A 15,295-nucleotide genomic window follows, 5' to 3' on the forward strand; every position below is an offset into this window, starting at 1 on the left:
GTTGTTCAAAACATACGAATGACATTTTGGGGAGCCAGAGGATAGGAGATTCTGCAGAGTCCCAAAAAGAGAGGCCAGCATTATCCATTTGCTTTTTTAGATTTACCAAGTGAGTAGAGCATTCTTTACATAACCAACTGATCTATGTGTTTTCCTCTTGTTGGTTGTTGGATTTTTAACACTGGGAACGCTGAGATTGTTTGAGAGACACCCTGATACCTTAAGAATAGTATAAGCCAATCCCTCCCATTCTCCCTCCAAAAATCTAGTTGGTTCAAAATGGGCAGAATGATCCATTTTTCCACTTTAGGTGGGCAGATGTTTGTAAAGAGCCTAGAACTGTTTGCCTCATTTATCAGAAAATTTACAAAGAAAGAAGCCTTTTGGAGAATTTCTACTTTTAAATATAAAAAGACTAGTACGCAGGTTCAAGTTATACTTTTAACATGAGCTTGTTGAAAGAAACGTTAACAATTCCAAAACGCAATTAAACGAGTTTTAACTTTTTCCTCCCAAAAGCATGAAAAAGTAATGGAGAGAAAGTCAACAATAAATTCTTAAAAGGCAAAAAAATAACTCTTCCTCGTACTAGTCCTCGGGACAGGTTCTTCTTCTCGTTGGCTTCTTTGAGAACAAATTTTGGTCCCAAGTCTGTACGTCCTTAGTATCTGCTCCGGCCTTCCCCTCTCTCGCTTCCAAGGCGGCCTCCGCCCCTGGGGGCCCTACGGCCGGAACGGCTATAGGAATCACGCGGAGGCGGGCACCCCCTCTCCATGGACGGAGGCAGCCCGCGATCTGGCCGGCCCACCCGGTCTCGGCCTCGCGAATAGCGGTCGCTCCGGCTGCTGCCATAGCTGTCGCGCCCGCCGCCATAGGCATCAGGGGAGCAGCCCCGGTACTCCTCATAGCGGCCTCCTCCGCCATAAGATGGCGGTGGGCCCCGCGCCGAGGCGGCACCGCGCGGATCCCCGTAGCTCTCGAAGGGGTCTCGGTAGGAACCTCCGCTTGGATGATCCACGTAGTCACGGTCGCGACCCCCGTAGCCGTCTCGGTCGCCGTAGCCTCTCGACGGGCAGTCGTCGCGGGCACTGGAGTGGCCGTAGTCGCGGTAGGTGTACTCTCTGGGCGAGGGGGCGAAGTCGCGGGCGCTCGGGTAGTCGCGGCTCGAGTAGCTGTCGCGGGGCGAGTAGCCCTCCTCCCGGGGGCCCAGATAGGGGTCGCGGCGCGGGGCTGGCGGCTCCCGGCGCGGCGGGCCCCCGTAGCCATCGCGCCCACGCGCGGCCGGAGCCCGCCCGCGCATCCCGCCGCCGCCGCTGCGGGCCAGGCCCGACGGCGCGGCCCTCTTCGGGGGCGGGCCGGCCCTGCGCGGCGGCGGCCCGCGCTTCATGGGCAGCGGGGCCCTCGAGGGCCGCAGGTCGAAGTCCCCCGCGTAGCCGCCGTCGTCGGCGGGCCCACCCCGGGAGGGAGGTCGCCGCGGGCCGCCGCCGCGGGTCCCGCGCAGGCCCCTCGGGCGACCGCGGCTGCGGGGCAGCGGCGGCCCGCGCCGGCTGCTCTCGTACGCCGGCTTGGTGGCCTGGGCCACCTTGATGGCCTTACCATCTAGGGACTTGCCATTCATATCTCGGGCGGCGGCCTTGGCGTCTGCGGGGCTCTCGAAGGTGACGAACGCGAAGCCCCTGGACTTGCTGGTCTCTCGGTCTTTCATGAGGAGCACCTCGATGATGCGGCCATACTTCCCAAAGGCGGCCTCGAGGGCTTTCTCGTCGGTTTCGGGGTTGAGGCCCCCGATGAAAAGCTTCCCGGGGCGGTCGGCCTCGACCATGGCTGCGCGTCGAGCGGTCTGTGGCGGCGGGAGGCGAAGAGGCGGCGCGCCCGTCGCGCCCTGCGAAGCCGCTCGCCCGCTCGTCCGCTCGCCGAGGGCGGCTCCTACCGGTCGGGCGGCGCGCTGTCGCCGAGTCCCGGGCCCGCAGGCGCAGGCGGAACGCTCCGGTCTGAGCCCCCCGGAGCCGGTTCCCGCCGCCCGGCCCGCTCCTTGGGATTGGCTGGTTGTCTCCGGGGGCGGTGCGGCCGTCGGGCAGGTGCGGTCCTGTGACTCCGTCCGTCCGCGTCTTCCGGCTCTGCGAACCCGAGCCTCGGCCTGACGTCGTTGCCGGGCCGCCAAGGGGGGAGCCGTTAAGTGGGAGATGAATTTTCCCAGAACTCTTAAGAATATGGTGCGTTCTAAGCCAAGTTACCCAAACCGCTTTCAAACAAACAAAAAGTAGTATAAAAATTGAACACGCCGTTTGTACGTGAAATGTGAGAAAAGTGAGAGTTCCTTCTTGGAAGTTGCCTCGGCAGTGGGGTGGCTGCCGAGGGGTGCGGGACCCGGAAGGCGAGGGGCTCCTTCTTCCGAGGAACCGGGTATTTTCTCGTCCCTTCACCATTTTCCTCACATTACAACCTGCGGAAGTAGCACCTGGGCTTGCGCAGCACGCCTCAGCAAAGCACGTTTTCAGTTCATGGAAATAAATTTACACCCATATATTTCTTCCTTATGATGCTCTCTGACTGGAAACAAGTGTGGAGAGTACAACTGGCGAGTTTCTTTGCTTGAAACAGCAAATCTAAAATTGATTTGTTTGTTTGTTTAGTGTGTTTTGGAGCCATTTGTTTAAAAAAATGGTAAAATTTCCCAGGGGCTGGCGCCATGGCTCACTTGGTTAATCCTCCGCCTGCGGCCCTGGCATCCCATATGGACACCGGGTTCCAGTCCCCGTTGCTCCTCTTCCAGTCCAGCTCTCTGCTGTGGCCCGGGAGTGCGGTGGAGGATGGCCCAAGTGCTTGGGCCCTGCACCCGTGTGGGAGACCAGGAGGAAGCACCTTGGCTCCTGGCTTCGGATCAGCGTAGCTCTGGCCGTAGCAGCCATTTGGGGGGGTGAACCAATGGAAAGAAGACCTTTCCTTCCCCTCTCTCTCTCTCTCTCTCTCTCTGTAACTCTACCTGTCAAATGAATAACTACTTTAAAAAAATGGTAAAATTTTCCAAAGGCTGTAGTGCATAGTTTAGTTATGAGATGTCTGTCTGTACATATAAATATTCATAAGACCTCCAAAAATTCATGGAAAATGTCTATTAGGAAAAACCTATGCATGGATTTCAAGTTTTTCTTAACAAGATTAACATTTTTTATTCCATCTTTCCACAAAGTTTTTGAAGTGTCTCATATGAATATGTATGTGTTACATTGGTTTATTGCAACAGCTTTAGATAGTTGAGTTGAAGCAGACGTTTTTATGTTTCCAGCTTGAACAGGAACACCTTTAAGGCTTTATGATTTAACATGCATGAGTGGAAGTTTAAATGCATCATATTCATGTGATGAATTATGGTAACAGATTTTTAATTAATAATATTTTTAGTATTAAAACATTGTGCTCCTAAGGTAAATCCATCTGGGATGTATTGATTTTCTAAAAAACTCCTAAGTACTTCATTTAGAAATGTTATCTTTCTGAGCACGAAATGTATTCATTTCTCTTTATTTTTCCCCCTACTAAAGTGGGGAGATTTTTCCTAAGAGACCCCCTGGCCTGGTGCTTTGAGTATATTTTAGGTAACCGATATTTTTAGTTTTGAGTCCATGCAGATTTTTAAAAATTTCCTGTTGTGTTTTGTAGGATATACTTTTCTTAGAAGTTAATCAAGTTTTGCTTAAATTTTCAAATTTATATATAGCTGTGCCTTGTTTTTTCATTAAAAAAATGTTTGTTTTAAGGGGGGCAGGGCAGAGATCTTTCCTCTGCAGGTTCACTTCCTAAATGTGTATAACAGCCAAGGCTTGCCCAGGTAGAAGCCAGGAGACTGGAACTAAATCTGGGTATCCTTTCTGGGTGCCAGAGCCCCAAGTTAGTTTAGCCTTTACTTGCTGCCTCCCAGGGAGCACATTAACAGGCAGCTGGAATCAGGCAGTCTGATGTGGGCATCTCAAGTGGCATCATAACAGCTGTGCCATGTGTCTGCCACTCTTTTTTTTTTGTGACCAGTATTGCTAGAAGTTTGTTTCTTTTCTCTTACTGTTCTTTCAAAAAGACCAGCTTTTAGCCTTCCCTGTCCTGCTTTGATTTTCTTCGATGATACTCTGTTTTTTCTATATCCTTTAAATTTACAGTTGATATTTTTGTTCTGATTTTTTAGGTATGACACTTAGCACCTTAAGAATTTTAAGAAATGACTATTCTAATTATTATGTCTAAAGTTAAAATTTATTCTCTCTATAGTAGTTAACAACATGTTCTAAGCTGTGCATACTTGGTGTTTTCACTGTTATTCAATTGCTAACATTTTTATCATTTTCATTATTTCTCCTTGACCTATGAATTATGACAGTCTTCACACACTTGGATGTTTTGATTATTACTTAACATGCTGTATTATGATAATTGGTTTTTGTTGTTGAGATTTGCTTTGTGACCTGTTATTCTAAGTGTGTGTGTGTGTGTGTGAAATGTTCATATGTTGAGAAAAAAAAGTGTATTCTCTCAATATTGGAGTAAAATTATTTATGTATATTGATTTTCAAAACTTCTTAGTCCTTTTTATTTGACAGATTTGGCAATAATTAAGAAGTTTAAAAATTTCCCATAATCATGGGTTTGTCAGTTTCCTGTTTTTATGTCCATTTTTGTTTTGTGTAATTTAAGGTTGTATTGTGGGATATGTAAAAATTGGGAATTTCTGTGTATTTCTGGTGAATGCTTTTTATTCTGTAATGATCCACATTATTCAAAAGGGCCTTTTTTTTTTTACCATAATCTGTTTAATCTAATACTTATATCTTTTAGGTTTCTTCCTGCCATTTTATTGTGCTTTCTGTTAACCATGCCTTTCTTGCCTTACCTCCTTATTTCTTCCCTTTTCTTACAGAAGATGATTTATCTTTATTCCTTTCTTTTTCCTCTATTGCACAAAAAATTATGCCTTCTATTTATTTCATGTGAACAATTTTTTTTTGACAGGCAGAGTTAGGGAGAGAGAGAGAAAGGTCTTCCTTACATTGGTTCACCCCCCAAGTGGCCGCTATGGCCGGCGCTGTGCCGATCCGAAGCCAGGAGCCAGGTGCTTCCTACTGGTCTCCCATGCGGGTGCAGGGCCCAAGCACTTGGGCCATCCTCCACTGCCTTCCCAGGCTACAGCAGAGAGCTGGACTGGAAGAGGAACAACCAGGACTAGAACCCAAGGTGCCGGCACCGCAGGCAGAGGATAAGCCAAATGAGCCGTGGTGCCGGCCATGTGAACATTTTTAATGAGGACTAATTTACTTATTTTTTAAAGATTTATTTATTTATTTGAAAGGCAGAAAGTTACAGAGAGGCAGGTGCAGAGAGAGAGAGAGAGAGAGAGGGAGGGAGGGAGGGAGGGAGGGAGGGAGAGAGAGAGAGAGAGAGAGAGAGAGAGAGAGAGAGAGAGAGAGAGACACTCCCCAAATAGCCAGAAGCCAGGAGCTTCTTTTGGGTCTCCCATGTGGGTGCAAGGGTACAAGGACTTGGGCCAACCTCTACTGCTTTCCCAGGCCATAGCAGAGAGCTGGCTCACAAGTGCAGTAGCTGGGACTTGAACCAGTGCCCACATGGGATGCCAGCACTGCAGGCAGTGGCTTCACCCCCTAAGCCACAGTACTGGCCCCTAATTTACTTATAACATCTTATGTTTATTGCTTAATTTTTGCATAGGTGTATATCCATGTAACCATGACCCACATAAGATCTGTAACATTTCCACCACCCCAGAGGGTTTCTTTGAGCCTCTTTGAAAACAATATATTCCTCCCAGAGGCAACTTGGTCTCACCTGCATCAACCATAAATCAGTTTTGCCTATACTTGAACTCTATATAAATGGAATAATATAGAAGGAATTCTTCTGTGCTTTATTTCACTCAGCATATATATTTTAAGATTCATCCATGTATTGTACCAGTACATTGCGCTTTTATTCTTCTTTTCTTATTCCACTTTGAGGAGTGATTCTTGTTTCCTCTATTTGCTATAGTGCCTCTCCCCTCCTCTAAGAATGTCCTTTTGGCCCTAGTCTCCAAATACATTTGCAATCCATTCACTTATCTACTTCTGCATTGCTACTTTCTTCATACAAACTGTCATCACTTGTAGTATAATAAAAATATACAATGTATATTGACATAGAATTCCTAAAAACACTTGGAATTTCCTGACAGGAGTGTCTTTTCTAAGGCATAGTGAATCCCTGAGAACTATACCAGAATTCAGGCTAATGGAGTGCCTGCCAGTAGAGTTCTTAATAGGTTCAGGATGGGATCTGGTCACCTGAGGAGGGTTATTCATTTTGGCACCTCTTCTGCCCCCACATCCCTGGGGAGGAGAGCCTAGAAACTGAACCATTTCTGGATGTCTTCATACCAAACAAAGTAAGGGGACAATTGTGTGTGCTCCCTTTTGTCTCAGGGTTCCTCTTGGGTGGACTAGTTTCACAAATATCCAAGGAGCTCCAAAAGAGCTATTACAATTCAATAGTATTTGTTAAAAATTTTTCCAGTGATAAGGCAGACAGTATTAGACTGTAGGGGCAAAACAGGGGTTTGAGAGCCAAGATATAGCTCCCATATTCTTAATTAGTAGTACTTTACATATGAGGGTACTTAAAAAAGTTTGTGGAAAAAGGAATGTTAAAAGTTCATTTTGGTGCATAATTGTTTTAAATTGATGAATACTTTTTTTAACTTTTATTTAATGAATATAAATTTCCAAAGTATAGCTTATGGATTACAATGGCTTTCCCCCCCCATAACTTCCCTCCCACCCGCAACCCTCCCCTTTCCCACTCTCTCTCCCCTTCCATTCACATCAAGATTCATTTTCAATTCTCTTTATATACAGAAGATCAGTTTAGTATATATTAAGTAAAGATTTCAACAGTTTGCACCCACATAGAAACACAAAGTGAAAAATACTGTTTGAGTACTAGTTATAGCATTAAATCACAATGTACAGCACATTAAGGACAGAGATCCTACATGAGGAGTAAGTGCATGGTGACTCCTGTTGCTGACTTAACAAATTGACACTTTTTTTATGGCATCAGTAATCACCCTAGGATCTTGTCATGAGTTGCCAAGGCTATGGAAGCCTTTTGAGTTCACCGACTCTTATCATATTTAGACAAGGTCACAGTCAAAGTGGAAGTTCTCTCCTCCCTTCAGAGAAAGGTACCTCCTTCTTTGATGACCTGTTCTTTCCACTGGGATCTCACTTGTGGAGATCTTTCATTTAGGTCATTTTTTTTTTTGACAGAGTGTCTTGGTTTTCCATGCCTGAAATACTCTCATGGGCTCTTCAGCTGGGTCTGAATGCCTTAAGGACTGATTCTGAGGCCAGAGTGCTGTTTAGGACGTCCGTCATTCTATGAGTCTGCTGTGTATACCGCTTCCCATGTTGGATTGTTCTCTCCCTTTTTTACTCTATAGGTTAGTATTTTCAGACACTAGTCTTGTTTATGTGATCCCTTTGACTCTTAGTCCTATCATTATGATCAATTGTGAACTGAAGTTGATCACTTGGACTAGTGAGATGGCATTGGTACATGCCACCTTGATGGGATTGAATTGGAATACCCTGGTATGTTTCTAACTCTACCATTTGGGGCAAGTCAGCTTGAGCATGTCCCAAATTGTACATCTCTTCCCTCTCTTATTCCCACTCTTATATTTAACAGGGATCATTTTTTCAGTTAAGTATCAGCATTTAAGAGTAACTGTGTATTAATTACAGAATTCAACCAAAAGTATTAGGTAGAACAAAGAAAAAAAATGCTAGGAGGGATAAAGTATTAAGTTGTGATGAATAGTTTTCATAATATACGTTTTTCCATGAAGTTTTGAAGACCTTTTGTATTTTTAATTACTGGTAGTTGCCAAAGAAGCCTGTGACTTTATCCCAAACTCGAGAGTATACTTAGAAAGATAAGAATCAAGACTTGTTCTCATGGTGCCTCTGGAGCACTGGGAACAAATCCGACTCACCAAAAGATACTCAAATGGTCAAGAAAACTGGAGACAGAGGTTTTGTGGCTCTCTGAAATATTCAGTTGTCACATCCAAGAGTCTAGTTATGGTTCTGACCCACATCTGACTTCCAGCACCAGACATTATTAAATTGTCAAGATATTAAATGTAAATGTAGTAACTGAGTCAACTCCAACTAAGACAGGCTGGCAAGTTTTTAAAGGCAGGACAGAAAGGGAAATATAGGGGGCCATGGGGATTGGAAAAGGGGCAGTCAAAAGGTAATGGGGCTTTAGGGACTTGGAAACATACAGGAGAAGGTAAGTGGGAAATTACTGAAAATGGTTTAACAGTGTGAATTTGGAACAGTGGGCATTTTGCAGTTTGGCAGCATTGCATTTTCTTGAGCAAACAATACAGGGGCTTGAGTTCCTTTAGGGATAAGGCTTAGTACAGGTGAAAGCCAAGCTAAAGTTGGTCAAGTCTGTTAGGATAGTGTTGAGGAAAGTCCTTTGTTCTCATGGAAGTTCACAGGGTGATAGAACAGTCTGAGCCTGTGAACTGTGTGCCTCCTTCACCCCCAACTGCCCCATTAAACTACTGGGAATTTGAACTAGAGAATTTCCATTTGAGGCGATTATCAGCTTACTCTCAGACATTAATTGAGGCTGCCCCGTGTCTGAAGGACATAAAATAGTCTTACCACTTTACACCCATTAGGATGATTATTGTGTGTGTGTGTGCACAGACACACAAAAATATGGAGAAATTGGAGAAAGGGAGGGAATGTATTATAATGCAGCTATCATGGAAAAGAAAATCAGTAATTCTTAAATATATCAGAAATAGAATTACCATATGATCAAACAAATCCATTTTTGGGCATATGACCAAAAGTATTAAAAGCAGAGTCTCAGGGCTGGCGCTGTGGTCCAGCAGGTTTAAAGCCTTGGCTTACAGTGCCAGCATCCCATCTGGGCGCTGGTTCAAATCCCTGCTGCACCACTTCCCATCCAGCTCCCTGCTAATGTGCTTGGGAAAGCAGCAGAGGATGGCCAAAGTCCTTGGGCCCCTGCACTCATGTGGAAGACCCAGAAGAGGCTCCTGGCTTCGGATCAGCTCATCTCCAGCTGTTGTGGCCATTTCAGGAGTGAACCAGCAGATGAAATATCTGTTTCTACCTCTCGGTAACTCTTTCAAATAAACAAAATAAATTTTTTTAAATAGCAGTGTCTTAGATATTTGGATACCTTTGTACATAGCAACATTACTCTTAATAGCCAGTAAGTGGAAGCATCATACATGTCCACTGATAGATGAACAGTTTTTTTTTTTAATATAATACATAGGGCCAACACTGTGGCATAGTGGAATAGGCCTCCACCTGCTGCGCTGGATGCCGGTTCAAGTCCCTGCTGCACCACTTCCCATCCAGCTCCCTGCTAATGTGCCTGGGAAAACAGCAGAGAATGGCCAAAGTTTTTGGGCCCCTGCATCCATGTGGGAGACCCAGAAGATGCTCCTGGCTCTGGCTTCGGACTGGCCCAGCTCCAGCTATTGTAGCCATTTGGGGAGTGAACCAGTAGATGGAAGACCCCTCTCTCCATCTCTCCCTCTCTCTGTAACTCTCTCAAATATTTTTTTAAATGTAACACATGCACAATGGAATGTTACTCAGCCTTAAGAAGGAAGAAAATTGTGGTATGTGCTAAAATGATTGAATCTTAATGATATTACAGTTAAGTGAAATAAGCCAGACAGAAAAAGACAAAGATTTTTAGTATAGTCAAATGTTTTTAGGATCCCCAGGGATTGAGTTTCCTGGTTCAGCTATCCAGATGCATGGTGGGACCTCATGGCTCTGGACTCCAGCACATGGTTCCTTGACAGTGAGGAGGGAGCTTCCTTGTCAGTTTGCAGTTTGGAAACCCACTAATGTTTTGTAAAATTTATGTTAATCTAACTTAACTCTTAAAACTATGTAAAATCAAGTAAAATTAACCATCTTAACCATTTTTAGATGTGTAGTTCAGTAGCATAAAGTACATTCATATTGTTAGGAAATCAAAGAACTCGTCACCTTGCAAAACTCTACTCATTAAACCACTCCTCCCTCTTCCAGGCCAGCTCTCTGCTGTGGCCAGGGAGTGCAGTGGAAGATGGCCCAAGTACTTGGGCCCTGCACCCCCATGGGAGACCAGGATAAGCACCTGGCTCCTGCCATCGGATCAGCGTGGTGCGCTGGCCGCAGCGCGCCAACCGCGGCGGCCATTGGAGGGTGAACCAACGGCAAAAGGAAGACCTTTCTCTCTGTCTCTCTCTCCCTGTCCACTCTGCCTGTCAAAAAAAAAAAAAAAAAAAAAAACCACTCCTTATTCTCCCCTGCCCTGGCCACTACCGTCCTATTTCCCGTCTATAAATCTGACTACCGTGCACCACCTCCTGGGAACCCAAAGATTAATCATCCTCCATTTTTCCTGTAATTCAGAGGTATTTGTTATTCAAGTTAATAACAAGCTTCCAACTTTGGGGAATCCACTTCTGCCTCTCTTTAGGAGGGTGGCTTCAGAAATAGGGACTTCAGTTTTACTTATGAGTGGTGAGAGTGCCCCCACCAGGCAAAGAACTCAAACTGAAAGGAGTGTGAGCAGTTGCTGCCTCTAAGCGCTGTCCAGCGTCCTGCTTTCTCTGGAGAGGGAGACCAGGCTTGGGATCGAATCCTTTCCAGCCGTGTCCCCACTCCTACCAGGCACCGCACACCAAACTTCAAGGCGCCCAGGTAAGGCGCACAACCCCAGGGAGCCCAGGAGTAGGCTCTGCCGGCAGCTGCTGTGGTATGCAGCCAAGAATAGGGCTGTCCCCACGCCCACACCCCAAAAGCCAAGCCCTCGGGCTGTGCAGAGCCCTGTGGGCGCCCCTAGTGGCTTCTTCTCCTTGGGAGTCAGAACTGGGGACCAATTTCTGGACCCCAGCCTCCCCTTCAGCCTTGTCTGAAGACCTCAGCTGCACTCAAAGCAATAAATCTCAAGAGCCAACTAGAAATGCAAGGTGCCCTGCAGTAGAATCAGGGGACTCCAGCTGGATGTGGAGATTGCAACCCCAACGTCTCCAGAGTCCATTCCAAGGCTGCAGGAGTTGGCAGGGTTTTCCGTGGTAAAAAGATCACCCACATAGAATGCCTTTGCAATTAGAAAGTAAAACACTTGTTCCCCAAAAAAGAACAGCTTATTTTTGCTTCCTTATCGAATGACAGTCCCCAATTTACAGAGAGCCTTCAGTGAACTTACACTGCGATGAGGGAGAAAGACAACATGAAATAAATAATTACACCTCTGGGAGAATGGGAGGAAAGAAAACAAAAAACCATGATGCCTTTTAAGAGGAGGTGATGCTGGTATATAAGAGACTGTACAATCTCTGGGAGGAGGTGGTATTTAAATTGCAGTCTAAGGGATGGTCTAGAGCCAGCTCTAGGAGGAGTGGGGAGATGATTGTGCTGAGAAGGTAAGCTATGCCAAGGTCTGAGTCATGAATTAAGAAGTGAGAGGGGAGCATGACACATTGGAAAGAACTACCTTATTCAGCCTTTTGAATAAGGAGAACTTGGTCCAGCTGTAATGTCACCTACTTACTCTTTCATTAGTTCAAAAAATACTGAGCACCTATTACAAGGCAGGAGTTGTACTAGGTGTTGGAGATTCTAAAGACAAACAGTAAAAGCAATGGTTTAAACAACCAATTACATCTGAAGGAGGCAAACGTACTAACTGTAGGAGAGTGCCATGTTTGTACTTTTCCCTGTTATAAAGGAATCTGTTGTTACCCCTTTTTCTGCTCTTAAAGGAGGATAGTATCCATGAAGATCTACAGAAAACAAAGAACAGATAAATATTAGAATAGTATGTACAAAGGAAAACGGACAAAATGATGAGCAGAACAAAGCAGTATGTTTGAAATTGGTGGTGTCCACTATTTACCTCATGTCTAGGGGGCCAAGATGAAGCTGAATAAAACACAGTAGAGGTCAAAGGAGGGAAAGAGATTTGAATATAGAAGGAACCTTAAAGGTCATGTACAATGCATATGATGAAGAAACTATGCATGGATTTCAAAAACGTTTTACACCAAAACTCATCTTTTAATTTCATTTTCCACAAGTTATTAAAAATATACTCCTATACATTTCTGTTTTAAAAGAAAACCACTTTATAGTGGTGTGGAGGATAGAGTAGAATGCAGTGAAATAATCCATAAGACTAGACAGAAAATGTAAAAAAAAAATCATGGTAAGGAGATTCGAAGAAAGCAAGCTTTTTCCATAGGGTTTTCCTGTATTATCTGCTCTTTCACTTACAGTGTGCATTGATGGGAAGGTATGTATAGATGCTGCACATTCTCCTCCCTCTTCCTAAATTTACCCCAAGTTCATTTTCTTCAGGCTAAGAATTAAAGGTGTTATGAGAAATAAGTAGCAGTTTTAGCCTTACATAGATAAGTTGGGTATGAAAATACTAATTATCACATCAAAGCTCATAACTGATTGTAACAGCACTAAGTGTCACATCTTTTGATTTTAGATTCAGAGGTCAATTTCTCTAATTCATTCCATGTTCCCTTATTTTCTACTTTCTATAATCATACTTACCAAACAATTCAGACCTCAACTCTTCAGTAACAGCCTATGGAGAGGGCTATCTGTGTCCCCCCAATTAAGCTTTTTTTTAATTAAACGTTTATTTAATGAATATAAATTTCCAAAGTACAGCTTATGGGTTACAATGGCTTCCCCCTCCCAAAACTTCCCTCCCACCCGCAACCCTCCCCTTTCCCGCTCCCTCTCCCCTTCCAATCACATCATCATTCATTTTCAATTCTCTTTATATACAAAAGATCAGTTTAGTATATATTAGGTAACGATTTCAACAGTTTGCCCCCATATAGCAACACAAAGTGAAAAAAAAATACTGTTGGAGTACTAGTTATAGCATTAAATAAGAGTGTACAGCACATTAAAGACAGAGATCCTACATAATATTTTTTTAAAAATTAATTAATTTTCTATGCCATTTCCAATTTAACACCAGGTTTTTTTTTTCATTTCCAATTATCTTTATATACAGAAGATCGATTCAGTATATAATTAGTAAAGATCTCATCAGTTTGTACCCACGCAGAAACACAAAGTGTAAAAATACTGTTTCAGTACTAGTTATAGCATCACTGCACATTAGACAACACATTAAGGACAGTTCCCACATGGGATGTAAGTACACAGTGACTTCTGTTGCTGACTTAACAATTTGACACTCCTGTTCATGGCGTCAGTAATCTCCCTAGGCTCTAGTCTTATAATAAAAATCTCATCTCAGGTTTCTCATCCTTGACACTACTGACATTTTGGGTGGGCTCCTTTGTTGTGGGAGCTGTCTTGTGTATTGGACATGTAGCAGCATCTCTGGCCTCTACCCACTGGATGTCAGGAACTACCCTCAATTCTGACAACCAGAAATGACCCCTTGGTTTCCAAATCCACCACCCCAGGTTAGCACTGCAACTCCAGGAGGTGAGCATTATTGAGGATTATCCAAAACCTAAAAGCACATCAAAGAGACTACTGGGTATTCTTTTGTTGTATACTAGGCGATGCCTAGCAGGCTGGGGATTATCTAAATTTCTAGGGGTGTGTATCTTTGACTCTCTCTTTGCTACTGATAGGATATAGTTCTGTAAAGGTCAAGATTAATTTGTAGGAACTTAATAGCTTTGAAAATAATTGTCAGCAGGCAGTACAAATTATTTCTAAAAGGTAATCCCATGGATTATTACTGCCTTGTAGAACATGAACCAGTTCCCTGTCTACCCAGTGATGTTTTCCTAACATCTTTTTAAAACACCTTTTGTGATGGATATATAAACCTGTTCCTCAAATGCTTTAAAAAAATTGAGAGGCAGAGACAGTGACAAGCAGAGAAAACAGAGATCCCCCGAGAGGTTCATTCCCCAGATGCCCACAACAGCTGGTGCTCGGCCAGGCTGAAGCAAGAACAGAAAAACCAATGCAGATCTAATACATGGGTGACAGTGATCCAGCTACTTGAGTCATCACCAGATGTCTCCGAGGGTACACATTAGCAGGAAGCTACAATCTTGAGAACAAAGCTTGGACTCAAACCTAGGTACTCTGAGATTCAGGTGTTCTAAGTGGCATCTTACCTGCTGTGCCAAACCGTTATCCCAAATTCTTATTTTTTCGAAAAGTAATTCATCACTCAGGACAAGACAGGCACCAAGTCTCCTGATGATAGGGTGTGTGTATCCATCCTGTGGCAACCACAAGACCAGACGACCTCAGGAGTTACACCTACACAGCAAGAACAAAGACCTATCAAGGACATTACCTAAATCCCAAGTCCACTCCTGAATCTCCCTTGTGTTTGCTTCTGTACTCGTACATCACCACTTCCTTGATCCAGAAGGGAGGGCAGTTTGGATAAAGATCCCCTACTTCTATTGCTTGGCCATGCAAATAATAAATTCTCTTTAGCAAAAATTGATGTCTGTAAGTTTAGCTAAGTAGTACATCAGGCATGACTCCCTTAATCTGACTACACTGTGCGCATCACCTATGCCAAAATGTCAGTTCCAGTAATATCATCTGTAAATTTTCAGTTGCCATTTGCCCTGCTTATCTTTAGTTCTGCCACACTAACTCTGTACCTGTGTCAGTGTGATACTGTCTTGTTTTCCAACACACAGCTCCTCAAACATATGGACTTGAAGTGATGTCTTTTCACATGCTAATGAGGTGACTGGTAGTTCCTGGATAGCCTCTGGATGTGCACAGGCTCCCAGGGGAACCAATCAGTAATTAGGGGATAAAAATGTTACTCCCACCCTAACCTTTAGGGGGCTTCAAGGTGAGCTGATGGATCACCCAATGGCCAATGACTTAATTAACCTTGTCTACCTAATGAAGCTTCAATAGAAACTGAAAAAGATGGGAGTTCAGAGTTTCCAGTCACTGAATATATCTTATGTGCTAAGAGTGTGTACACCCCAAATCCATGGGGACTTCAAAACCCTTTTGAACCTACCCTATATAACTTGTTCTTCTGGCTCTTCATTTGTATCCCTTGTAGTATCCTTACAGTAAACGAGTAAAGATCAGTTTTCCTTAAATTCTTTGAGGCATCCTAGCAAACACCAGGACATGGTTGTGAGAACTTCGATTTCTGGTTGGTCAGAAGCACAGGTCACAACATGGGACTGGCACCTGGA

General features: G+C 44.2%; 1 protein-coding gene across 1 annotated transcript; it reads right to left on the reverse strand.

Moving 5' to 3' along the window:
* Positions 1-661: 661 nt before the first annotated feature.
* Positions 662-1,822, reverse strand: RBMXL2 (RBMX like 2). The gene has a single exon (XM_062198140.1). The coding sequence runs from the start codon at positions 1,820-1,822 to the stop codon at positions 662-664; it is 1,161 nt and encodes a 386-aa protein (XP_062054124.1).
* Positions 1,823-15,295: the final 13,473 nt, after the last annotated feature.

Source organism: Lepus europaeus, chromosome 7 (assembly GCF_033115175.1).
Source record: "Lepus europaeus isolate LE1 chromosome 7, mLepTim1.pri, whole genome shotgun sequence".
NCBI classification, from domain to species: domain Eukaryota; kingdom Metazoa; phylum Chordata; class Mammalia; order Lagomorpha; family Leporidae; genus Lepus; species Lepus europaeus.

Bases quoted from the DNA above. Each gene is read 5' to 3' on its own strand.
- RBMXL2 (XM_062198140.1), bottom strand. From the start codon at position 1,822: ATGGTCGAGGCCGACCGCCCCGGGAAGCTTTTCATCGGGGGCCTCAAC.